This window comes from Canis lupus, chromosome 7, assembly GCF_011100685.1.
Source record: "Canis lupus familiaris isolate Mischka breed German Shepherd chromosome 7, alternate assembly UU_Cfam_GSD_1.0, whole genome shotgun sequence".
Taxonomy (NCBI): domain Eukaryota; kingdom Metazoa; phylum Chordata; class Mammalia; order Carnivora; family Canidae; genus Canis; species Canis lupus.
Window position 1 is genome coordinate 33,252,871 of NC_049228.1, and position 27,606 is coordinate 33,280,476.

At 40.9% G+C, this 27,606-nt stretch overlaps 1 protein-coding gene across 11 annotated transcripts in view; it reads left to right on the forward strand.

The window, feature by feature from the left end:
- Positions 1–320: 320 nt before the first annotated feature.
- Positions 321–27,606, forward strand: part of BECN2 (beclin 2) — a 38,652-nt gene continuing 11,366 nt past the window's right edge. For 2 of the 11 annotated variants that reach the window (XR_005362183.1, XM_038542700.1), the window contains exons 1-4: positions 321–550; positions 881–991; positions 1,473–1,732; positions 9,571–10,717. Coding sequence is in view for 7 of the 11 variants with exons in the window: in XM_038542700.1 (XP_038398628.1) it covers positions 9,586–10,717 (1,132 nt within the window). In the remaining 4 variants the exon portion in view is untranslated. The other 9 variants (XR_005362184.1, XR_005362185.1, XM_038542701.1 and 6 more) reach the window with 8 other exon arrangements.

Sequence of the window (27,606 nt, forward strand, 5' to 3'; positions counted from 1 at the left end):
GTGCATGGAGCCTGCTTCTCCCTCTGCCTGTGTCTCTGCCTCTCTCTCTCTCTCTGTGTGTGACTATCATAAATAAATAAAAATTAAAAAAAAAAAAAGAAGAATTGGGACAGAACTCAGCAGTTAATAGCAAAATGATAGTTGGCTTTCAGAGATGATACAAAGGTGCAATCAGTCATTCACACAGTGAGCTTGTGAGGTGCCAGGCACCAGAGCCTCAGGGATGAGCAAGCTTGGCAGTTGCTTACTTGACAGTGCTCCCATTGTGATGGAGAGACATGATCAACAGCTGAACCACAAGTCACTGTAGATGGCATTAAGTTTGGTAAAGGTGCTCTTAGGGAGGGTGTCTGGGGAGACCCACTGCACAGAAAGGCCTTCTTGGGGAGGTAAAGCCAAAGGCCCAAGATATGATCATCAGCCTTCTGGGCTTGCAGAGCCAGCTGGGAAGATGAGGGCACAGACTCAGGAGGAGGGTTCAGCATGTTCTAGAGAGAAGAAAACTCCCAGTACTGCCTAACCGAGAATGGTCTTCCAACGTTGATGAGGGGTAAGACTGGGTAAATTCCCAGACACTAGAGTGACAGGGCAGGAGGAGGTTGAACACTGTCAGAGGAGTTTCTTCCTGGGCCAGAGGGCCATGTTGAACTGCCTTCAGGGCCAGTCTGACCCTGAATGCAGTATATTTGGAAAACAAAAAAATACTCAGGATCTTTGAAAAATATATTGCAACTACCTTTTCCAGATGACTCTGTGAAGACATGCTGTCCTCCCCCAGCTGATTTCCAAACTGGCTTTCCATTCCATGTTCCATATTTTTCCCTTTCCTACTTTCCAGTGGTAAGGGATTAGTAAACCCTGCAATGCTTCTTTATTCCAGAGCATCATTTTTCATCCCAAGGGTTGCAAACACCTGCAAGGGTGACTCACGAGAGGAGAGGAGCCAAGGCTTTTGTCAGATGGGATCACATTGTTTCCACTCTCCCTGAAGGTACTGGAGCAGCCTGATCGTATTTTCTCCAGGATGCTGGTCTGTGTCTCTTTCTAACTATACTGTGTATGTACACAGGTGGGGAGAAGGAGAGAAGGGCCCGCCATTTGCATCCTTATAGCCTCTAAGGCTGCATTGCCGATGCAGAGCTCCCATCAGGATGTCCACTCCTGGGAGGATATGGGGCTCTTATACCAGGGCTACTGAGGGAATATTCAGTTAGCATTTTCTCTAAGGTCATTTTTTCATCCTAAGTCAGCTATTGCTTTACTCATCAAAGACCAGAGTCAGTCATGTTTTAATATAGAGCATGGTTTTGGGTTTGATGTCAAATATGCCTAGGCCCAAAGCCCAGCCACCTGAGGGATTCTGATACTCACCTGAGATCCTGTTGCTTGTTTCAGAAAGATTCACATTGTTGTGATAATAAATCCCAAGTTTCAATGGTTTTATAACCCAAGCATGTATTTCTTACTTGGAGTTTTGCAGGTTGGCTGGGCTGTGCTCCAGATGCCTTCTTACCTGGGGATGGAAGCAGAAAGAGAGATCCTCCATAGGATATGCTATTCTCATTGTGGAAGACAGGAGCACCAGAGGGCTAGGAGACTTTTGGTGTTGGAACTAGCATGCTGTCACTTCAGCCCAAAGTCCATGGTCCAAAATAATTCCCACTAGAGGAGAGAAGGATGAATATTTGCTTGACAATAATACAATTGCCACACTAAGCCAGGAACATGTCAGGTAAGAAGTGAACCAGAAGTGCAGGATTCAGTGAACCAATGGTGAGGATGATGAACCAGTATTGTTGCCAGCCCAAATTTGAATGTCAAGCCAGCTGGCCAGTGATCACACTGGCCCCAACAACGTTGGCCTCCATCCCAGTCTTAGTACCCTGAGCATCCCATGAGTCTCTATTTCCTTGTCTTTTCCAGACCCTCACCTCACTCTTCCAAGTGCCATGACACTTAACTTGTGCCCTGACAGCTGGTGGTGGCCCCCTCTTCCTTCCTTTTCTGTGATTTCCACCGGCCCTAGGTCCACACAATTTCCCACCATTCCAATCCATTCTGAGCTGTGATTCCTAGGCCCATTGTGAGTGTGTAGACAAGAATATGACAACAATAACCAACTTCTTTGTCCTTGAAAAAGCGTCTCAAACATAACCACTGAGCCCAAACTACCAAAATAAGTGAAAACGTAGTCCATAGTCATATGGTTATATCACCTGGCTATCTTTGGGTATAAGCTTATGCATTTAATACATTCTAGTTCTCAAATTATTTTTCAGTGATATTATTGTGGAGGTTAGGAGGGAGTATGGGGTAGGGACAAGAACTAGTTGGCAACCTAGCCTAACAAGAGATGGGAAATTTATAATAAGTGATGTTGTAAGGACTTTGAATATCACTTGCTCCACATCCCTTATTTTACAAATAAGAAAACTGAAGTACAGAGAAAAACTGTCTATAGTTAATTATGATCAGAAATCAAGCCTCCTGAATCTTGGGCCAGAGATCTTCCACTGAACCATAACAGAGTAGAAGAAATCTTTAGGCCACCAAATGTCCTAAATCCTAGAAAAGGCTATAAGTGGGCAGTTATATTAATTTAGTCTTAGACTGTGGAAAAATATATGAAATGGGGCCTGTGGCATCAATGAGAACATCAAAAGCAGTGGGTATTATCCAGGGGCAGGCAGCAGTTTGTCTCCTGCTAGTTTGTCCTTACATATAAAATACAGTCCTGCCTGTGAGCATTCATGATCTTGAAGGGACTGGTTTAAGGCATCAAGACTTCAACTGCTTTCTGAGGACCTTCCTCTCCTTGCTAATGATTATGAGGATGATGAGAATTAATGCCTGAGCCCAAATATTGATGATCGTGCTTTCCATGTTCATATAGCCATGGACTTGGGGAGTGGGTGATCCTCACAGTTTTCTTGTGTGGCAATGATATATCATCAGCAGCAATTTCTAAAGACACTCCTGTGACAAAGGATAGCAATCCAGTATGTGCAATAAATGGATACTCCTAGATTTTTAGTTCAATTATCAAATCATTATGATTAGCATGCGGTTCTTTGAAAAAAAAAAATTACCAGTATATTTTAGAATGAGCTGTCCCCTGTACAGGATTATTTGAGTTAGAGTCATGGTATCTGGAAGCCCTTCCATAGCAATATAAAAAAAAAAAAAAAAAAAAAAAAAAAGGAAAAGAAGGAACAGAATGGATGAATGAATGTTAAAGATACAAGATGGATTTCAACAATATTCTCAAGAGGCATATAGTCTAGTGGAGGGGTAAATATGTCAAGTGACATCTGCTGAGACCAATGGATGCATGTGCCAATGCACAGGTGAAAGAGATCAATCTTCACGGGTAGATTGACTTGGAACATTCTGCCCTTCAACTGGCATTGACTCCCAACATTTTAATATTGATTATAAAGTGTTAATGTTCAGTAATGCACATTAGCCAGCAATCTATTTGTAGGAATTCTGTGAATCTTTTTGCAAATAGAGAATATTTATTTTATATGAACAAGTTAGCTCTGCATAAATCTATATTTTATTTTAGATTTTTTATATTTATATTTCATTACAGATTTTTAAATCTATATTATATTTTATTTTTCTGGCATGGCTTTAGATAGAAATAGTGGGGAGTGGCAGGAGGTGGGAGCACCAGTCTCTCAGACTGAGCACTTCAATGCATTAGTAATGCATGCAGAATCTAGCAATGGTTTACTGAACACTTACTTGATACTACACACTGTGCAGAACACTGAGGGGGCATAGTGCAGATGTCTTTGCCCACAACCAACTATTGTGAGCAATGTTTAATTGCTAGCATTGCACCCGTTTCACAGAGTTTTGAGTTTTTTTCTTTTTAAGATTTTATTTATTTATTCATGAGAGAGAGAGAGAGAGAGAGAGAGAGAGGCAGAGACACAGGCAGAGGGAGAAGCAGGCTCCATGCAGGGAGCCCGATGTGGGACTCGATCCCGGGTCTCCAGGATCATGACCTGAGCTGAAGGCAGACCGCTGCACCACCCAGGGATCCCAGTTTCACAGAATTTAACTAAGCAGACTATGAGTGGAGATGACTTCTAAATCAGCATCTGACCTGGGAAAGAAAGCCAGTATCTTGGCTCTTTTGATGGTCTGAGTCTTGAAAAAAAAAATATTCCCATTTTGGCTTGTCATGATTAACTTCCCTGAAGTCTTCCTTGCAAGGAAGCAAAGCAAAGCAAAATGAAATAAAGCTTAAAATTCCCTTTAAAAGTTTCTTATGTGAACCAGAAATCTGGGCTCTTCTGTAACTATGAGCATTGCCTTCCCATCCTGAGTGAGTCACGTCTGGGCCTGCAGTAACATCTGGGCCTGGCCCTCTGCAGTCGTAAAACACCTGGCGTTCCCACACTGGCCACTGTGAGGCCACAGCCAAAGTCTGTGGAGGTTCTGAGGCCCATACGCCAATGCAACGTTGAGGTTTTTAAACAGTGGTAAGAGACACATAACAGATTTTTTTTTTCATTTTAATCATAGCAAACAGAGGCATATTTGCTTAGCATTTTTGAGCTCTATTTTTTCTAGTTTATGATGGATCTTGTACTTTGAGCCCATCTGAGAGTCCCAGGACATTTTAAATCTCTAGGAAAGTTCCTAATAGCTATCTTATTACCCCAAGGACACTGCAGAGAGAGAGTCACTTTAGAAAGGCCCTTTAATTTCTTTCATTATATTTTAATGTTGATAAAATACCATCTTTACAATTTTTAAGTGTGCATTGGTATTAAGTACACTTACATTGTGTGGAGTTCAGAATGAATCACCCTGGAAGTGTCACTTCAGCATGCAGATTCTCTTGAAATGAAAACCATCAAGGATCAAAAGTCTTTTTTTTTTTTTTTTAAGATTTATTTATTTATTCATTCAGAGAGAGATGCAGAGACACAGGCAGAGGGAGAAGCAGGCTCCATGCAGGGAGCCTGATGTGGGACTCGATCCTGGGTCTCCAGGATCACACCCTGGGCTGCAGGTGGCGCTAAACCGCTGCACCACCGGGACTGCCCAAGGACCAAAAGTCTTAAGAAATTTCAACCTTCTCCCAAATTTCTAAAAAAATTTATTTGGAGTACCTGCTCCAGGATGGGAGCGATCACCATAGACAACTGCAGTATAATATGAATGAGGAATAGTAGACAGGGAGGATGAATTTTAGCAATCTATTTGTTAAAAATTTCTCTGTTTCTGAAAAGCCCAGCAAACATTTGTTTACCAAACATTTACCCCTTTTCATCTTCCTGCATATTGCTTTCTTTCCCTTGGAAATCCCAGACCCCAATTCCTTCTCCTTAGTTCAGGACAACATATATACCTCATTTTTGCCTGTGTTTGGAATTTCATGTTTTTGTTGATTTTCCTTACTTATGAAATTAAATGTTATCTTCTCCAGTTAATCTGTCATGTCAATTTAATTCTTAGGCCTGCCAGAAGAATTTGAAGGGTAGAATAGTTTTTCCTCCCCACATATGCAAACATCACCACCATCATCATTTCCAGAACTTTTCATCTTTCCAAACTAAGACTCTGCACCCATTAAACACTATCACCTGAATACTCTAACACCAACTAGCATTCTGCTCCCAGTTCCAGTGTGTTTTTTTTCCTCACACGAAGCAATTCTGACACCAACTGGGAAATTCCCCACTTCAGATGCCAATTACTTCAAGTCCAGGTTATCATCTGGACTTGTGACCAAATAATTCCTTGGACCCCTCCTCAGATTTGATTCATTTGCCAGAGCAGCTAACAGATCTCAGGAAAACATTTACTTACTAGATTGCCAATTTGTTATAAAAGGATATAATTTAGGAATGAGTCAGATGAAAGCGATGCATAGAGCAAGGTATGTGGGAAGGTTGTTGAGCTTCCATGCCCTCTCCAGGATTACCACTCTCCCCACATTGCCACATGTTCACCAACCCAGAACTTCTCTGAGCCAACTCCTTTTTTAGGTTTTCATGGAGACTACATTACATAAACACAGTTGATTAAATTACCTGCCATTGGTCATTGATTTAATCTCCAGCCTCACTCCCCTCCTGGAGGTCAGGGGGTGGAGCTAAAAGTTCCAACCCTCCAATCACATGGCTGGTTCTCCTGATAATCAGCCCTCAACTTTAGCTTTCGGATAGTTGCTTCATTAACATAACAAAAGACACCTTGATCCCTCTCTTTGCCTAGGAAATTCCACGGGTTAGGAGTTTTGTGGCATGAATTTAGAAGACAAATATATGTGTGTGTGTGTGTAAATCACAATATCACAATGATTTATAGAGGACCTTTCTTCCCCCAACCCCTGGCAACCACTGTTCTACTTTCTTTCTCTATAAATTGTATCTAGCTGTTGTGCCCAAGATTGCGAATCCGAGAAACCACCAAGGAGCCGACACGGATGCAAACACACGAGGGTTATTAGCAAGCTCGAGCCTGGGTCCAAGTATACCCAACACAGTGGAGCAGGGACTTGGACCCCGAAGTGGATTACAGCTGAGTTTTTTATAGGCTGGTCTAGGGGATTTCCAGAAGGGATGGAAGAATTAGGCTGGTCTAGGGGATTTTCTACCATGGGCGTGGGCTCTGTTTTCTTTCTGATATGGGATTCTCTGCTGAGGGCAATTCTGAGCTCTGTTGTCTTTCTGATATGGGATTACCTGCCGAGGACATTGAGGACATTCTGCAGTTTTTTCTGTAAAGTTCAGCTCTTATTCACAGGGGCCTAAGATGGCTGTACTTGTGCTAATGCTAAACTTTAGGTGGGATGGCCTTAATTTTTCTCGGCCTCCACACTAGCTACTCTAGGTACTTCATTTAAGTGGAATCATGAATATTTGTCTTTTTGTGATTGGGTTATTTCACTTAGCATAACAGCCTCAAATGTCCAGATTCTTGCATGAGTCAGAATTTCTTTCCTTTTTAAGACTGAATAATACTCTACTGTATATCTACTGTGTGTGTGTGCATATATATATATATACCACATTTTGTTTATCCATTCCATTTATTCATTGATGGGCATGCAGTTTTCTTTTACCTTTTGGCTATGATGAATGAGGCTTCTATGAACATGGGTATACAAAGCCTTGAATTTTTTTTTTTAAGATTTATTTATGTATTCATGAAGGATACACAGAGACAAGCAGAGACATAGAGGGAGAAGCAGGTTCCTCACGGGGAGCCCGATGTGGGACTCGATCCCTGGACCCGGGATCATGCACTGAGCCAAAGGCAGATGCTCAACTGCTGAGCCACCCAGGTATCCTAATCACGTCAAATGTTAAAGAATGAGCACCAATTCAGAAGAGAACAGAAAAGATGCTTTGGGGTGTGCTACTTAATTAATAGCTGACCTTAGCAAGAACCATTTTATCCCATTAATTATGGAGACAGATGCCAGACTGCAGAGGTTGAAAGAGGTTTGATGAGGACTGGAAACAGTGAGAAGTAGTGAACTTCTCTTTTGAGAAGTTTAAGGTGCACAAGGAGGAGAAAGCCAGGACCAGCCATATTGGAGACTGGGAGTCAGAGGAAACTAATGCTGTTTGAGGTTCCAAACATCATCTTGGTTACTCATCAAACAATCCTCTTATGATGGCTTCTGTTTCATTCATTTTCAAATGAAGAATCTGAGCATCAAAGGGGCTAAATAATCTGTTAAATAATCAAGATTAGAATCTAAGTCCCTCTGGCTCCAGAATACTGTGCCATATGCCTGGAGGAGCCAAACAAAGGTCATTTGTTTCAGGATGGGGAGATGAAAGATGATTATGGACTGCAGGGAGTAAGTCCTCTGTTGTATCCATTTTATGCACACCCTCTGGCTACCTCCTGTATTTACTCATTTGGTCTCCTAATATCCTGACTCCAACACCCCCTCAACCTCCCAGAACAGAAGTACATCAACTCTTCCACCTTTTCCCTGTGTCTCCCTCCCATCCCCGTTCTTTCCCAGTATATATTGCAGTCAACCTTCCTAACTACTTCCCTGCTGGCATCTTCTCTCCTGCCTCCCTGGCTTAGTCTTGCTTGCTTGACAAACCCATGGAGGTGAGTGGCTGGACAAAAATGTACACTTAATCATTACAGCAAGTCCCATGTGTACTTTTACAAGTGAAGAGCAATCATACCACTTCTCTCCTCCATTCACTCTCCTGCTCACCTAGGTGACTCTCACATCTCTTCCTCATACTCGCTTTTGGCTAAAGATCTTTCTTCCTATTCCACCAAGATTAAATTTAACAACATAGGTAACATCTGTGACCTTGATATGAGGACTTTCTATAGATTGCTGAGATTAAAGTTGAATCATGGTGAGTTTAAGAGAGAATGGAAGGAGAGGAATTGGAGATAGAAGGTACAGACAAATCTTCCCTGGAGGTGTGTGAAAAGGCCCCAAAAAAGGAGCAAAAGTTGGAAAGGGAAGAGGGATAAGGTAATTCATCTAAGTGCTGGCAATACAGTAGTGCATAAAACCCCAGTCCCTTATACCCTCTAACCCATAGAATCCTCACTCTTGGGCTCCCCCTAATCTTCCCAAAGGAGACCTTGGGATGAAGAGGTAAGAATTGGAAGGAAGATCTCCAGAAATAAGAGATTTCCTTCCCAACTAAAAGTGACACTCACTTCCACTCATTCCTTCACTAAAGGAAGGCTCCACAGTTGGATTCTGGATTATCCTGAAGGCCATCACTCAGTTAGATAAACCAGAGTCTGAAACAGTCTGTACTCTGCCACTGTGTTCCTTAGTTTATTTGGAGCATCATCTGTCTAGGCTGGTTCAAGCTCAAAGCTAGGTGTGGCTTTGATTTGTTTGGTTTTGGTGGACATTTGGTGGATGGGTACTTAAAATGAGATTTAGCCTTTAGCAATGAATATACTTTGCCATTCTACTCCCAAGGATGAATCAGGACTCAGGATTAACTATGACATCAAAAGCAATTCCAAACTTATTCTGCTATTCCCCAATACTTTGGGGAGAAGTATCAGGGTAAGAAAGGCATACTTTGTATAATAGATGATTTCCATCCATCACTCAAGGGACCATAGAGAAGCCCATGGGTGAAGGCAGCAGGAAATTGGGAGAGAAATAGGTGGGAACATGAGCAGAGGCCTTGGTGTCAGGTTAAGATGATGGGATTTAATTTTAAGGTAAGATAAGAGTGTAATACCATTTTAAGGAGGGAAGTACCATGATGAAAGCTTAGTTTATAAAGATTACTCTTAAGATACATCTTGGAAATGTTAAAGGACAAAGTGAGATGATCAGATTTTCCTTTTAGAAAGAATCATTTGTCTAAAAGGAGCTAAAGGAGGCCTAAAGGTATCTAAGGAGGGTATCAATGTAAGGTTTTAAGGAGAAGAGTGACAAGATGAAATACGCATTTTAAAAGAATCACTACTTTAAAGAAGCTTAAAAAAGATATAAATGGATAAGTAAGTGGGGACCAGAGGAAACGTGGAATCAGAGTAAGAGCTGAAGCCTTCACCATGTCTTCTATCCGCTTCATCTGCCAGGGCTGCAGGCAGCCCATGAGGCTGAGCCAGTCCACGGGGACCTTGGGCCTTGAGACCACCCAAAGACCTGCAGCTTCCACATTCACGTCAGCTCAGCAGGAGCCAAGAGAAACCCTGGTACGTGGCCCTACCTCCAAGGTGGAGATAGATACTGAAAAGCTGCCAGATGCCTCCTGCTCTACCCTCCCTGGAGATGGCAAGATGTTCGGGGACAGTCCTAAGAACTTCATCTTGCTTGGGAAGTTTGACTCTGCAAGAACACTCAGTAACATCCAGAACACTACCAGGGACATTTTTGACATCCTCACTGGTGAAAAATATGTGGATCACCCCCTATGTGAAGACTGTACTGACAAACTTTTAGAGGTGCTGGATACTCAACTCATTATTGTAGACTCTGAGAACGAGCACTACAAATATTGGAGGGGGAGAATATGTGAGGAGGAGATGAAGACACTGCAGGAGGAACTGGAGGGCCTGGAGCTGGAGGAGGCAAGGCTGGTCCAAGAGCTGAAGGAGGTGGAGAATAAACAAGAAAGAGTTGCAGAGGATCTTGAGGCAGCCCAGGCAGAGACTGAGATGCTGGAACAACAGGACAAGCAGTACTGGAAGGACTACAGCAACTTGAAATGGCAGCAACTGGAACTGCAGGATGAGCTGAAGAGCATGGAAAGGCAGCTGAGACATGCCCAAATCCAGTGGGGCAGGCTGAAGAAGACCAGTGTCTTCAGTGCCACCTTTGAGATCAGGTATGATGGCCCTGTGGGCATCATCAATAGCTTCAGATTGGGCTGCCTCCCCACTGTCCCTGTGAGCTGGAAGGAGATTAACATGGCTTGGGGACAGACAGCTTTGTTGCTCCTTGCCCTATCCAACAAGATTGGGCTGGAGTTTCGGAGGTATCAACTCATTCCCTGTGGAAACCGGTCCTATTTGAAGTCTTTAACAAATGACCCTGTTGAGCTGCCATTGTTCTGCATCATGAGGCAGAGCACTTGCTTGGACCTCAAGTTTGACCAGGCAATGATGGCTTTTTTGGACTGCATGCAACAGTTTAAGGAAGAGGCTGAGAAAGGAAAGTGGGGTCTTTGCCTACCCTGCAGGATTCATGTGAAGAATGGCCTAATGGAGGACTCTGGAAGCACTGGTGAGTTCTATTCCATCAGAACATACTTGAACACAGAGGAGCAGTGGACAAAGGCACTCAAGCTCATGCTTATAAATCTTAAGTGTAGTCTCACTTGGGTTTCTTTAAGATATCAAGAATGACTTCTATGAGGGAGAGGGGAGATTTTTTTTTACTTTAAAATATTTTATTTGTGAAAATACCAGAAGTTGTAAAATTGAGGGATATAACGTGTTATAACTCTAAAAATGAGTGGTGACTCCAGCATTAATTGCTGAGAGCAAACCAAAAGCCATTACTATCTTCCCCTGCATATTTTTGTCCTCTCTTCCTTGTACTTTCCTGTTCCCTTATTCCCCACCTGAACAAACATCCAAAATGTCAACAAAGACTGAATTACTAGATGATCAGATTAATAGTACAGAAAAAAGATCAAGAGATGCAGAGAAGAGCACTAGGGTGGGGCCAAGGGAAGAGGTGGTAAGGAGAAAGCTAGAGTCTTCATAAAAGTATTTGGGCCACTAATATATGTAGTAGGACTTTTGCGGGGAATATTCAAATATATTTATAAGTTTTTGTTGCCATATATTGTGTAAACCCTTTGCAGGGAATATTCAAATATATTTATAAGTTTTTGCTGCCATATATTGTGTAAACCCCTCCTTCATCCCTGAAAAGCTTTCAATAAATTTCTATATGTTCTTCAGTGATTTAAAGTGTGTCATATTGGGCTGTGCCATTATGTCGAGACTGACCTGGTGGGGTTGTGGCCAGAGGACTGGTAACATCTTGGCTGACAGGTTAATCCGATCATCAGTTGGGAGTCATCAGGTGAACTTTTAGGGAGAGCTGAAGACTTAAAAGGAGTCAGCAGGGGTGGGGGTGTCTGGGTGACTCAGTCGGTTAAGCTCTGCCTTTGGCCCAGGTCATAATCCTGGGCTCTTGGGATGAGTCCCAAGTTGGGCTCCCTGCTCAATGAGGAGTCTGCTTCTCCCTCTCCCTCTGCCGATCCTCCCACTTATACTCTTGCTAGCTTGCTCGCTTCCTTTCTCAAATCTTTAAAGGAGTCAGCTAGAGAACTTATTAAAAATGCAAATTGAATCATTTTTCAGCTGCTTCTCCATTGCTTTCAGGATAAAATTCAGCTCTGGGTCTCTGCATGTCTCCCTAGTTCTTCGTCACCTCAGAGTTCTTCCAGCACCTTATTCCAGAAGTCCAAACTTCCTCCATCCTTTGCCCAAGCTCTTCCTTATGTATATGGATCTAAGACACCAGGAGATTGGTTAAATAAAGGTCTAAGCCTATGATGGAATGCCATATAGGTATTAAGATGTTATAGAGGAATATTTAATTATATAATATTTAATGACAATGCTTATATATTAAGTACAAAGGTCAAGTTATAAAACATGAAAACTCAGAAAAGTAGAGAAAATCCAAAAACAATGTATCCTTTGAATGTAATGGTACTTCCATAAAAGTTTGTTTTAAACTCTCCCCTTGTGATTAGGAAAGAGACAGGATACTGCTTATCAGCATTTCTATTTGACATATATTGGTGATCCTAGCCAGTTCAATACATAAAAAATTAAAGAGGTAGAGACTAGAAAGGAAAAAATTGTTTTTATATGAAATAACTATAATAGTATCAAAATTAATCAACAGATAAATGATTATAATTAAATCAATCAAGAAATTCAGTAACCACAAAGTAAATACAAATACAAAAAAATGTATTTTTTATAAAGGCAACAATCAGGAAAAGAACTGTGGGCAGTGCCTGGGTGGCTCAGTTGAGTCTCTGACTTTTGACTTTGGCTCAGGTCAGGATTTCCAGGTTGTGAGACTGGGCCCCCAGCTAGGCTCTGTGCTCAGCAGGGGGTCTGCTTGAGATTCCCTCCTTCTGCCTCTCTGCTAATGTATGCTCTCTCTCTCAAATTAAAAGAAAAAAGAACTTTGAAAGGGTTCAAAATCATCAAATAGCTAAGAATATTCTGCAAAAGGCCCTTAGCATAGAAAACTATGTTATCAATTTTCCCTAGAGCAGGAGTTGGAAAATTTGTTTCTATAAAAGACAAAATATTTTAGGGTTTTTGATCATGTGATTCTGTTGCAACTACTCAATGGTAAGAACTACTCCTTCATGCTACTAAAGAGTAAAGCTAGCCACAGAAGATACATAAATAAATGGGCACAGCTGTGTTTTAGTGAGTAGATTCATCAAAATAGCAGGCTGGATTTGGCCCATGGGTCAGAGTTTGCTACCCCTCCATCTAGATGATAGCCCTTGTCAAGTCATGGACTATATCTCCTTTGCAGTGTATCTCTGTCTCCTCAGTGCCTGCCACTGGTAGACGATCAATGCATAGTTGAATGAATAAATCACTGAATTATACTGAGCAGTGAGATTATGGGAACTTTTATTTTCTTCTTTGTGGTTTATAAATATTCTCTGGTATGTATAGTCTTTCTTATAATAAAAGAAATTAAGGTATGTGACTAGACATCAAGTTAACCTGCTGTTGTGTTATTCTACCCCATTTTGTGACTATCCATCTCCATCCCCGCCCCCCACCTCTTGCCAAATTTCTCACACAGATACATATTTTTTATTGAAATCATTTGAATGGCAGACACTACTAGGCCAAGAGTTTAGACACCTTAAATAAAAGGTAAATTAGTTTAGTTTATTTTTCTTTTTTTTTTAAAGATTATTTATTTATTTATTCATGAGAGACACAGAGAGACAGAGGCAGAGACACAGCAGAGGGAGGAGCAGGCTGCATGCAGGGAGCCCAACATGGGACTTGATCCCTGGTCTCCAGCATCATGCCCTGGGCTGAAGGTGGCGCTAAACTGCTGAGCCACCAGGGCTGCCCTAGTTTCTTTTTCATTTTACATGTGTGTGGTAAGAACACTTAACATGAAATGTACCTTCTATTGGATTTTAAGTGTGTTGTATAACGTGGTTAACTATAGACACTGTTTTCCTGCCAGTGGCTAGAACTTAATCACTTGGCACAACTGAAACTATACCCACTGACTAGCAACTCTGTTTCCCCCTCCCCTTGCCCCTGGTAGCCACCATTGTACTCCTTGCTTTTATATATCTGATTCTTTGATACCTCATAAAGATGGAATCATAACTGTGGAATTATAGGGGATTATTTGTCCTTCTGTGACTGACTTAGGTAAATCACTTTTAGAACAAGAAGTTCTAGTCTTCTCAAAGTGAGGTCTGGAACAGCCCCACCAGCATCACCTCAGAGCATGTAAGAAATGCAAACTTCCAGACCCATTGGGGCCTTTTTATTAATCACAATTTTTATTTTAATGGAGCAGGCATTTGGAATGAAGAGAAAGTAAAGGAAGGGAGAAAATCAGGGGCTCAGTATCAGGACTGGAACTCAGGGATGGAGCTTGCTGCTCAGGGAGAGAAGATGGAAAGTCAGAAAAGAGCACTGTCTTGGAAGGCCATCAATGCTATGCAAGGAGTTTAGATTTCTAGTCAGTGCAGAGCCACTTGACCACAGCAGACAAGTCCCTAGAAGTTACAAACTCACTTTTAGAAGCAATGTAGACTATAGAGGACTGACCATTGGTCAAGACAGCAATCTGGGAGTGGAGTATCCTCAAAACACCAGTCCTAGAGGAACCAATGGAAGGCATGGCAGGTGACAGTTACAGAATTAGTCAAATAGACAGGAGTGAAAAAGAGAAAAGAGGAAAAGGTTCCAGAAAGTCAAGAGAAGAAATACAATTAGGCAGTTAGGAAGTTTTTGCTGGTTTTGATGAGAGAATTGTCAGTAGTGAGAGTGGGATCCAGCTAGCAGTAGATAGAACAAAAGGGAAAGAAGTAGAGACAGTGAATACAGACAATTCTTTTGAGACCTCTGGCCATTTGGACAAGGACATAGATAAAGCAGGAATTTTGAAATTGGGACAAATCTGAGTTTATACAGTATAAAAGGGTGGACGTAGAAAAATAACAATAGTGTGTGCATGACATAAATTGATAATGTCAGACAAGAAAGTGTAAGTCTGTGAAGGAGGTTGGGAGGATTCTTCTTGGACAGAAAGAATTATGTCTCAGAGACTAGTGAGAAGGTGGGAGGAGGTACGGATATGGACCATTTGTTGCAGGGTGTGGATTGTTAACAGGATCTAGCTCAGGCACCTTTGAGATTGGTGGAAGGAGAATGCATGGTGGGATAAACTGGGATGGTGAGGGAAACTGTAAACCCAAGTTCCAAAGCTTTGAGTAAATGAGCGGGACTGTAGGCCATGGATGACAGGTGGAAGAAGGTGGGACATTTATTATGAGCAGGGACCATAAAGAAGACTGTAGGGATGCCCGGGTGGCTCAGCAGTTGAGAGTCTGTCTTTGGCTCAGTACGTGATCCTGGGGTTCTGGGATGGAGTCCTACACTGGGCTCCCTGTGAAGAGCCTACTTCTCCCTCTGCCTCTCTCTCTGTCTCTCATGAATAAATAAAATCTTAAAAAATAAAAAGGACTGTACTGTGCTTCAATACTAGAAGGAAGAATCTGGTATGTGAGAGGAGAGCTCCTAGAAGTTCTGGCATAGGGCCAGTGGCCCAGGGTGGACAGACAGGAGGCATGCCTGGATTGTCTGCCCTCAGGTTAATGGCCAGTGGAGGTCGAGGTTTCCACTGGGGTCTGGGGTATCAGAGTTTTGCTCACACCTTCTTTGCTCCATTGCTCTAATTAATGAGAAGGTGGTCTGGGACCTCTGATTAGAACTTACTAGAGAGTGAGGAGGGTCACTGAGTCCTGGATACTTACCACCAACCAGACAGTTGACATTTAGAGCCCTGGGGCTTTGTAGAAAGGAGTCAGAGGTTTGATGCCACTTGAGAGAAAAAAATCCTTAACTAGAATTTTCTTCAAGTACTTGGGAGGAGGCTGGTTGAATCCCAGATGATTGCCTCCTAATGGAATCACAGTGGCTCTCAGTGACCACTAAGTAATTCTATCTGTGGCTACATAGGACAGCTTGGGCCAGCTTCTAGACAATGATCTTGGAGCAGAGCTTGCTGCAGGGATCTAGACAGGGGTTAAAGTCCAATGACATGGCTAGAAAGCCAAGGCTAGTCTATAGATTTGAACAGTAGAGGGGAAACAAGCCTCGAATTGAGTTCTCAGTATGGGTCATCTTAGGAGAGACATTTAAACTCAGAAGAGCTGCACACTCAAATGTCCTTAGAGCCAAGATGGTAACAAAATGTGGCCTGGCACATATCCTATCTAAAGGGGCCAGGGGCTTTATAGCTCCATCTAGTTCCAACGTGGAATACTAGGTCCCTTCATCAAGACTTCCAACTTTTCAGGAGAACCTAGATATCTAAAATTTTAATGAAAACTCCTTTAGTTTCTAAATCACAGTACCTAATTAAAATACTTGAAAACATTTTGAGCCAAATGAAATAGATCGTGGACCACATGTGGCCCTAAGGCCATTAGTTTGCAACCTCTGGCTTATTTCACATGTTTGGCTTGAAGTAATGAGATAAAGTATACAAAAAATTTTGGTCAGTGAAAAAAACCCTGTAAGAACAAGTTGTTTTTTCTTGAGAAGGTTAATTAGAGTAAAAAGGAGAGACCTCTGCTTCTTAGAGGTGGAGAACTGGGGTGTTGGATCTTTGTAATGTTTGGGTTTCAATCAGCAACTTGCTATAAGTAAGATATAACACAACTTCCAGATCTTCAAAGATTTGTCTTAAGAAGAGGTTAGTACCAGGCATCTGGTACAGGAGGACAGGTTTGTCACATTTTTCTTTTGGGTGGACTGAGGGGAGAGGTCGAGGGAGAGGGAGAAAGAGAATTCCAACCAGGCTCCATGCCCAGTGCAGAGCTTGATGCACAGCTCCATGTGGGGTTTGATGTGGGGCTCTGTCTCACCATCCTGAGATCATGACCTGTGTCAAAACCAAGAATTGGATGCTTAACTGACTGAACCACCCAGGAAACCCTATCATATTTCTAATGGTCATTCTATATGCACTGATTTGCAAATCTTTATCACTTTTTCAAATGTAACCCCAATATCATAACCATATTAATACAATTATATCTTGGCTTCACCTAAAACTCAGAGGAAGAAACTATTTCACCTATTGTCTCAAATGTCTTTCAGTAGTGAGCTTTGTCCATTCTAAGTTACCTGTTGAGGGAAGGAGTGAAGTAGAAGCGATAGAGATGGATGTGAGACTTTTCTGAGCATATATTTTTTCTTTCTTTTTTAAAGATTTTATTTATTTATTCATGAGACACACACACACAGAAAGGCAGAGACACAGGCAGAGGGAGAAGCAGGCTCCATGCAGGGAGCCTGACCTGGGACTTGATCCCAGGTCTCCAGGATCACGCCCTGGGCTGAAGGCAGGTGCTAAACTGCTGAGCCACCGGGGCTGCCCATCTGAGCATATTTTTCATAGGGTTTTAACTTTTGTTTTTTTTTTTTTTTTAAATGAGTGTAGATATTTCTTTTTTTTTTTTTTTTTTTTTTTATTTATGATAGTCACAGAGAGAGAGAGAGGCAGAGACATAGGCAGAGGGAGAAGCAGGCTCCATGCACCGGGAGCCTGATGTGGGATTCGATCCCGGGTTGATATCGGGTTTTTATTATCAGTTTCACTTGGTTCTTATTTCTTTTTGATGTATTTTTTACATTTTTTGAATATATGAAACATTTACATTATTCAAAAGTTAAAACCCGGGATCCCTGGGTGGCGCAGTGGTTTGGCGCCTGCCTTTGGCCCAGGGCACAATCCTGGAGACCTGGGATCAAATCCCATGTCGGGCTCTCGGTGCATGGAGCCTGCTTCTCCCTCTGCCTATGTCTCTGCATTTCTCTCTCTCTCTGTTTGTGACTATCATAAATAAATAAAAATTTTTTAAAAAAAGCATTGTCCTGTAGTTCTATTGGTAGTAGTAATACTGATTTATAATTTTAAGTTATTTTATGTATATTGTAAGATAAAGCTATCAATATTTGAACTAGAAATATTAGGATGAATTCTTGAGTGTGTTGTTTTCTTAGCTCCGTTTACTTGAAGGTTCTAGAAGCAACAACAAGCCGGTCACCATAAGCCGGTCCTCAGTAACCAGATCTTGATTTCTAAGTCCCATTCCCCACGTAAAGGACACTTCTCAGAGAAAAGATGGAGTGTGCTTCATCATTTCCCCTCCCATGTTGAATTTTAACTATTATCAGACCTCAGATCAAGACAAATGAGTGTTTTTCTCCTTCCATTTCTGATATCACTAAGAATTCATGGACCCTTTTAGGAGGAACTGCAGTTCATTCCCAAACAATAAAGGAATATAGTTTAGAGAGAAATGCTACTTCATAACTGTAGAAGGAACAATCGAATAGAAAACAACCATTTTGTTATCCCTGAGGACATAATTGACTCAGGTAAGGGTAATCAGAGATGCTGAAGGAGGGTCTTGGCTGGGGAGGAGGATATTTGTGGAGTACCTAGGTTATTCCAGAGACTGAGCAGCTCGTTGATGTATGTTTATAGTAAAGGAGTTTGCTGCCATACCTTACTCAGGTTATCAAACCTAATATCATTAATGAGGAGATGATCTAATATTACGTATCTCCTGGCAGGATGTGTTACCTCATGGCATTGCCTGTAAAGTCTTGTTTCTCGAAAAGTTTAATGTAAATCTTACTATAGGCCCTAGACCTATTTTCCAATATCCTGAAACAAACTAAATGCTAGTACAAAGAAATAAACAGATTAATACAGAATGTGAGATTTTCTACAAGACGATTAGATGAGCTTTCAAAAAGTCATTATCTTTTTAAAACTAGGAGGGGTGTATTCGATTAACAAACAAGATGTAACAACCAAATATAATGTGAACCCTGAGAAAGAAGTACCGCCAGCTGAGCAGGCCCGCCGCTAACAGCTGGGTCATGGAGTTCTCCTGACGAACCCAAACAACTTCACAGAACAAAAATCAGGTCACTCTGTGACCAAGATGGAGCAAGACAAAAACCAGACCACTCTGTAATCCTCTCTGAGGACAGACAAAAACAAGAACATTTTCCAAACCACAAAAATGGCCAAACATCTCCCTTTCGTGCTTTGGTCCTCCTGCTTCTAGAAAAAATTTAAGAAAATCGTAGAATTGTCTTTGCTTTTTGTCAGCACCCAATCCAGAGCAAAACCGCAGCGCCCTGACCCCTTACCAAGGAGCATTTCCAGCTTTTCTTTACCCACCCCCCTTGCAAAGAGCCAGTCAATCTAGATTTGTTCAGGGTATGTTCCCACAGAATCTGGCAGCAGGGTGTCAAAAACTCAGACTGGATCCTGGTCTGGACAACTGTAAGACATTTTGGGGAAGAATTATGGAAATCTGACTGTAGTCTGGTATTAGGTGATATGTGGTAAATCGTGAATTTTCCTAGAGGTGATATGTTGGAGAATATAATGCTAATGTATAGATTTAGGCTTAAGATGTGTCTTCAGTAGACTTTGAAGTGGTTCAGCAAATTAAGAAAATGTATTCATAAAATCATTGTGGTAAGATGTTTAAACTTGGGGTAAGTTGGTATGTATTTATCATACAATTTCTCTCACTTATTTTTTCATTGTGCACTTTTAAAAGATAATTTATGTATGACCTTGTATTAGTTTAAGGTATACAACATAATGGTTTGATATATGTATGTATTGCAAAATGATTACCACAATAAGCGTAGTTAACATCCATCGCCACACATAGTTAAGCATTTTCTTGGCGTGAGAACTTCTACTCTTGGCAAATTTTCAAATATACAATATAGTACTATTAATTGTATCGCCACACTGTATGTTACATACATACATAAAAGTTATTTATCTTATAACTGGAACTTTGTATCTTTTGATCGCCTTCACCATTGCCCATACCCTTGCCTACTAATCTGTACTCTGTATCTGAATTTGAGGCTTAAAAAAATTTTTTTTAAAGATTTTATTCATGAGAGAGAGAGAGAGAGGCAGAGACACAGGCAGAGGGAGAAGCAGGCTCCATGCAGGGAGACCAATGAAGGACTCCATTCGGGACTCCAGGATTACACCCTGAACCCAAGGCAGATGCTTTAACCACTGAGCCACCCAGGCATCCTGGGGTTTATTTTAGATTGCACATATAAGTGATATTATATAGTATTCATCTTTCTCTGTCTTTCTTATTTTTTAACTTTTTAAAGCAAATTTACAAAAGACACATTTTTATAATTTTTTTATCTTGAAAATGTCAGATTTAGAAGTTGAAAAAAACCCCCCAAGTTCTCGGCTCTGCCACTTATAAGCTAAATGAATGGAAACTGGGTACTCTCTTTAAAGATTAATTTTCTTTTCTATAAAATAGAGATAATAGTATGCATCTCATCTAATTGTGAGGATTCAGTGGTAATATTTAAAGTGCTCAATAAAGTGCTTGGCATTTTATTACAATTATTATCATAATTCTGAAGGTGTAAACATTTTTACTGAAATTTGATTATTTATATGATTTATATACTATTTCTACATCATAAGTTTCTGGACAGGGAATTTCTGGGTGAACAAATATGAATATTTTTTGTATTTATAAATTTTTTACCAAATATTGTTCCACATGATAATACCCAGACCCACACTAATGCTTGTGGAATCCAGAAGAGAAGTACAAGTGAAGATGTGCATATCATATGTACAAATGCTTAAATCAAGGTACAGACTTTCAATAAAATATATTCTATCCTCCTACCTTGACAAATATACCTTTGTTATTACCTAGAAGTCCAGTTTCAAATTTAGAATTCTTGGACACCTTGAAGTTCTAGGCCGGGATGTTCTGAGTGGGTCCACGGCCCATGGGCCATCTTCCTTTTTTTTAAATAAATTTATTTTATATTGGTGTTCAACTTGCCAACATATAGAATAACACCCAGTGCTCATCCCGTCAAATGCCCACCTCAGTGCCCATCACCCAGTCACCCCCACCCCCCTGCCCACCTCCCCTTCCACCACCCCTAGTTCATTTCCCAGAGTTAGGAGCCTTTCATGTTCTGTCTCCCTTTCTGATATTTCCCACTCATTTTCTCTCCTTTCCCCCTTATGCCCTTTCACTATTTTTTATATTCCCTAAATGAATGAGACCATATAATGTTTGTCCTTCTCCAATTGACTTCTCTCAGCATAATACCCTCCAGTTCCATCCACGTTGAAGCAAATGGTGGGTATTTGTCATTTCTAATGGCTGAGTAATACTCCATTGTATACATAGACCACATCTTCTTTATCCATTCATCTTTTGATGGACACCGAGGCTCCTTCCACAGTTTGGCTATTGTGGACATTGCTGCTAGAAACATCGGGGTGCAGGTGTCCTGGCATTTCACTGCATCTTTTTTTTTTAATATTTTATTTTATTTATTTATAAAGCGTTTCACTGCATCTGAATCTTTGGGGTAAATCCCCAACAGTGCAATTGCTGGGTCATAGGGCAGGTCTATTTTTAACTCTTTGAGGAACCTCCACACAGTTTTCCAGAGTGGCTGCACCAGTTCACATTCCCACCAACAGTGTAAGAGGGTTCCCTTTTCTCCGCATCCTCTCCAACATTTGTGGTTTCCTGCCTTGTTAATTTTCCCCATTCTCACTGGTGTGAGGTGGTATCTCATTGTGGTTTTGATTTGTATTTCCCTGATGGCAAGTGTTGTGGAGCATTTTCTCATGTGCGTGTTGGCCATGTCTATGTCTTCCTCTGTGAGATTTCTGTTCATGTCTTTTGCCCATTTCATGATTGGATTGTTTGTTTCTTTGAAGTTGAGTTTATTTATTTATTTATTTATTTATTTTTTTTTATTTATTCATGATAGGCACACAGTGAGAGAGAGAGAGGCAGAGACACAGGCAGAGGGAGAAGCAGGCTCCATGCACCGGGAGCCCGACGTGGGATCCGATCCCGGGTCTCCAGGATCGCGCCCTGGGCCAAAGGCAGGCGCCAAACCGCTGCGCCACCCAGGGATCCCTGAAGTTGAGTTTAATAAGTTCTTTATAGATCTTGGAAACTAGCATGGGCCATCTTCCATTTCCTCCCACCCCTTGCTTGACTCCACAGAGTCAAGGCAGAGTGTCTTGTGCCTCCATGTGAACACATCAGCTTAAAACTTCATATCCAGGCTTCATCCATAGCTTTGCAATCAGCCCCCTGTTGGCTGCCCCTCCAGGTCAGAGAGGCACATACCAGCAGCACAGTCTGCCTTTGTAAAAATGATCTAGGAAAGAAGAGTCCTATGTAGTTCCTGACATGGGCACTGGGCCATTTTTGCAGAGTAGTGCAGGGCCCTAGATGTCTGCAGAAAGATCTAGGAATGGGACACAGGCTCCAGATGAGATTGCTGTCTTAATGCTATAGAGTATGCCCCACAATGGGGAAGCAGATCAGGGCCTGAATGAGTCCTCTAAATTACAAAGAGCCCTTTCTTGTTTCTGTTTAACGGGGTGCTGATATTACCAGTTTAAATTCCCACTGACAGTACCAATTCCATCACAGCATAATTAACACAGGATAATATCAAGCTTTAAAAATACACTGATCTATTACATGAAAAAAAAAACTCAGTGTTGTTTTAACTGGAATTTCTTTAATCATTGTTGTGGGATTTTATTTATTCATGAGAGACACAGAGAGAGGCAGAGACACAGGCAGAGGGAGCATCCCACGGGGAGCCTGATGCAGGACTTGATCCCAGGACCCTGGGATCATGACCTAAGCCAAAGGCAGATGCTCAATCACTGAGCCACCCAGGCATCTCAAATTTCTATAATCATTGTTAAACATTTTGGTGTTTACAGGTCTTTTGGATTTCCTCTTTTGTGAAGTAAGACAATCTTAACTTTTAATTTTTTTCTATTAAGTTGCAAGATCTTTTTGTATATTAGCGAAATCAGCAATTTGCCATGTAAGTTATTTTTCTTCTCAGTTTTCCCTCTAATTGTAATTATAGGGTTGGTTATCTAGAAATTTTTATTTTCATTTTTTATGTGGTCAAGACTGGTAGTCTTTTCCTTTATGACTTCTGGTGTTAGTGTCATGGTGAAAAAGATGGTCTCCATGCCAACATTATCAAATTATACACCCAAACTTTGTTTTCCTCTAATATCTAACAGTTTCGTTGTTTTTACATTAAAATACTTGATCCATCTGGAATTTATTTTAATGTAAGATTTGATTTAGGGCTCATGCTTCCTTTTCATTCCAAATGGCAAACTCTTTGTCTCAACTGCATTTATTAAATAATCCATCCTTTGGCACAGATGGTCTGACTTGCACGTGGTGTAATTCCATCTTAACTCCATAACACACTAGGGTTCTCAAGGACAAAAACTGTCTTCTCTTGGGTCCTCATGTCAGCTCCCAGGTGCTCAAAAAAGACTTTGGAAAATGGGAGAATTTGCTGGCATCTAGAAAGGAAGTGGCTATTGCAAAGAGGAAATGAAACAATACTTAAAAAGTTCTTAGGACATCACTGCTACATATTAAGATACTACTACTATTCTTTTGTTTAGATTAAAAAAATTTATCTCATGTTACATTTAGACAATGGTATTGACAATATATTAAAAAGAAGAATGATTGTTGCCTTTTGGGTCAAAACTTTTATCCCTTGTTGGCTTTAATACATAAGTCACTCCTTCCATCTCTAGCCTCCATCCTCCCCGAATCACACAGTGGTTAATAAGTCAAATAGCTGTATACCTATTCCCAGTTGACCTCAGATTTTTTTTTTTAAGATTTTATTTATTCATTCATGACAGACACAGAGAGAGAGAGAGGCAGAGACACAGGCAGAGGGAGAAACAGGCTCCATGCAGGGAGCCCAACGTGGGACTTGATCCCGGGTCTCCAGGATCAGGCCCTGGGCTGAAGGCGGCACTAAACCACTGAGCCACCAGGCTGCCCAGATTTTTTTTTTTTTTTTTTTTAATTCACATGGCTTACCATCAAGATTGAGATATTATGGGGAAAAGGGGAGTAGACACAATAGTAAAGGGGTTTTGCTTGTTTGTTTTGCTTTTGTTATAACTATAATAATGAAGAAAAAGGCTTTTTCAAAATCTATGTTGATTTCAGACTTACAAACATGTGAACTCAGCTGTGTCAATCCCCCCAGGGCTGTCCCCTGCTCTGTCCCAGTGTGCGGGTCCTAAGGCCTACAGTGAGATTCTGAGCAGGTATTGTCACTTCCCTAGGAGACTGCTTCCTGTCTGTTTTGTACCAAACTTCCCCAACTCCAGAGCTTCTCAAGGCAGATGGATAGAGTCACATGAGCCAAAGTCTAGTGCCTGGACAGTTCTGTCACTCTGAGCACTCTGTTTCCCTTCTACCCATTGGAGAAGTGCCCTTATTATGGTGGATCTGTGTTCATTCTGTTTCACCTCTGGTAAAACCAATTCAGCATGATTTGAGCAAATACCTTGGCCAGCCGTGGTCCTGGACAGAGTCTGGGCTTTGAAATCAGACAGATCTGGTTTCAAAAGATGGCCCTGACCCTGAGGACCTGGGACAGTCACTGAATATCTGTGCATATCTCCTCATCTATGAAACCTGTTCATGTAATTTGGAAAGATCCACATGCAGATGGGCAAGACCAGTGATCTGTAGCACAGTAGTCCAGAAATGAGAAGGTCCAGATAGAGCCCCCAGGACCTCATAACAATGTCGCTGGTAAGACTACCCCTCTACAGTGTTCACAGTGTACTTTTTTGAACTCTGTACTTCTTTGTTCACCTGTGACATGGGGGCAACAGTACACTGCATTTTCAGGTTACTGAAAGAATTCAATGAAGTAATGCACAGAAAACACTTAGAATCAGCCTTGGTGCGTAGTGAGAAACTAGTTGTACCAACACCATTTCTCCTGTATTTTATTTCTATTTTTACATCTTAGATAATGGAATTAACATATCTAAAAATGTCGAAGGAAGAAATAGTCATGGTAATTAACCATTTGGTTCAGAGACTCCTTTAAGAATGCAATAGTGTGGAACAGGCAACTCATAAGTCACAAAAGATCAATAATTATCACCATATTGTGCATGGGAAACTAATATAATACTGTATGTTAACTAACTGGAATTAAAACAAAAACTTAAAAAATGAATAATCACTTATTTTAAAGTTTACCTGGGATGCCTGGGTGGCTCAGTGGTTGAGAGTCTGCTTTTGGCTCAGGGTGTGATCCTGGGGTCCTGGGGTTGAGTCCCACATCGGCTCCTGACAGGGAGCCTGCTTCTCCCTCTGCCTGTGTCTCTGCCTCCCTTTCTGTGTCTCTCATGAATAAATACATAAAATATTGTTTAAAAACCCCAGCTATTCCCATGTATCCTTCATATATCTATTTAAAAAAATAAAGTTGTTTACCTTACTCTTAACTAAAGAGAACAAATTGATGGTCACCAGAGGGGAGGTGGGCAAGAGGATGGAGGAAACAGGTGATGGGGATGAAGGCGTGCACCTGTCGTGCTGAGCCCCGGGTGATGTATGGAAGTGTTGAATCACTATATTGTACACCTGAAACTGATACTACATTGTATGTTAATGAACTAAAATTTAAATAAAAACTTTTAAAAAAAAGGTGCCTGACAGCTCAGTCAGTTAAATGTCTGCCATCGGCTCAGGTTGTCGTCTTGCAGTCCTGGAATGGAGCCCTGCATTGGGCTTCTTGCTCAGCGAGTCTGCTTCTCCCTCTCCCAATTCATGCTGTCTCTCTTGCTCACTCTCTCTCACAACAATAAATAAAACTCTTTTAAAAAACTTAAAAAAAAAACTTTAGAAAAGTTATTCACCTTACTCAAGCCTGAAGATATGCAATTTCAAAAAAGTAAAATAATAATTTTCCACTTTATAAGGGAAATATAAGATGATGTCAAATAAATGTGATATTGTGGGGAAAAGGTGGAGATGTTTACTATAAGGATGGATATGTGAGGAAAGATCCTTTTGTACATTTTAAAGCAATATAAATTTGCAAAACACTTTAGGAGGTTGGATAATTTGGCAATGTCTGTCCAAATTTTGAATGAACTTTCTTATACACAAATTATCCTATATTTAGGAACCCCGGAATATTTGTATGAGAATGTGAAAATAACAAAAGCATACTTGTGAGCATCAGCTCTGGACTAGACTCATGTCCAGGCACAATGGGAGGGGAAATTTTTCTCAAGGACCCAGAACCAAGACAGAGAAGAGGCAGAGATAACTACCATAATTTCAGATTGCTTGAAGGAGTGATGAAGAAGATGATGCTATAAAGAGAAAGCTAGCTAATCAGGGAGAAGGGGGAGGAGGAGGGTACTGAAGGCAGGATGAGGTACTGAGGCAAGCAAGGTCAGGGAAGGCATCACCCAGGAGAAGATGTGGGGCAAGAATATTTGGATCTTTGGAGAAATAGCATGAAGGACAATAACAGCATAATAACCATAAATAGAGGCACGGTAAATGAAAATAAGTAAAGATAAACCAATTTTATGGTATATCGTGCAGTTGCTAGGAAGAATTTAGAAACATGTTGGAGAAAAGACATTACTGAACAATATACTGTATGTAGTATAATTACTTTGAAAAATAGAACTATACGTATGAATGAATATTTTTCATTGGTATGAATATTTTTTGAAAAATTAGAATCTGGGCAGCCCCGGTGGCTTAGCAGTTTAGCACTGCCTTCAGCCCGGGGCCTGATCCTGAAGACCCGGGATCAAGTCCCATGTTGGGCTCCCTGCATTTGAGCCTGCTTCTCCCTCTGCCTGTGTCTCTGCCTCCCTCTTTCTCTCTCTCTGTGTCTCTCATTAATGAGTAAATAAATAAAAAGTCTTTAAAAAAAGAAAAATTAGAATCTGTTACAATGAATTTAGACTATATCACTAATTTTTAAATTATGTGTGTATATATATATTAAAATTCAGTAAATTTTATGGACTCTTTCCCAAGGACATATGAAATATGAACAAATTTTGTATGTCGTTTTTGGAAGCTCCAGTATCAGATTTAAGAATTCCTGATACAGAGTTTACAAAAAGGAGAAAAAAAATAATGAGACAAGTCTTGTGACGTCAGCTTTGTTTCTGAGCTCTTTAGAGGGTAAATCACACTATATGCTTGAAAGATAAAACTATTGGGAAGAATTCTTGAGGCCATTAGCTCTGTAGCTTAATAAATAGGTAATCTGTCTTGTTTTGTCTCTACGTTCATCAACAACCATCTAATTATGACTTGGCTTCCCACATAAATTAGTTTCCAGGGAGGGAATATGTTGATCACATTGGTCACTTGATGGTGCTTCTTTTAAAGATGTTCATTATTACTGGGGATTCTCGTTGGTCTTGTATGAGTCTAGTGACATGAAAATGTCAATGAGAAGTAGCTGTTCACTGATGCACAGTAGAGGCCAGGGTCATGAAGCTGAGGACCAGCTCAGAGACAGGGAGACCTGATGTTTCCAGGCCCCTGGAATACCCATGTATTGCTCCAACAGCACCCACCTGTACAGACAGGGTGCCCAATGGTGTTAATTTTGTCTACCCCTCCTTGTTTGTACATCAAAGATCCCTTGATCTCAAAGAAGTTTATAATATTTTCTGAGAGAATGGATTATTTAATGGAAACCAGAAAAAAAAATATACTACAGTGCAAGGTTAGAAAAGAATGTAAAAACTGACGGAATTTGTAAATAGTTAAGGAAGTTATAAAAGGCTGATGGGATTATCTGGATAGATTGCATTCTAAACTGGACTTTCCCTGAATTTGACTGCATTTCCTTGGTTAAAAATCTTACAAACTGTGTGGATTTATTTTCTTTTGCTTATTACAGGAAGGCCTGGCCTAATAAAATGGG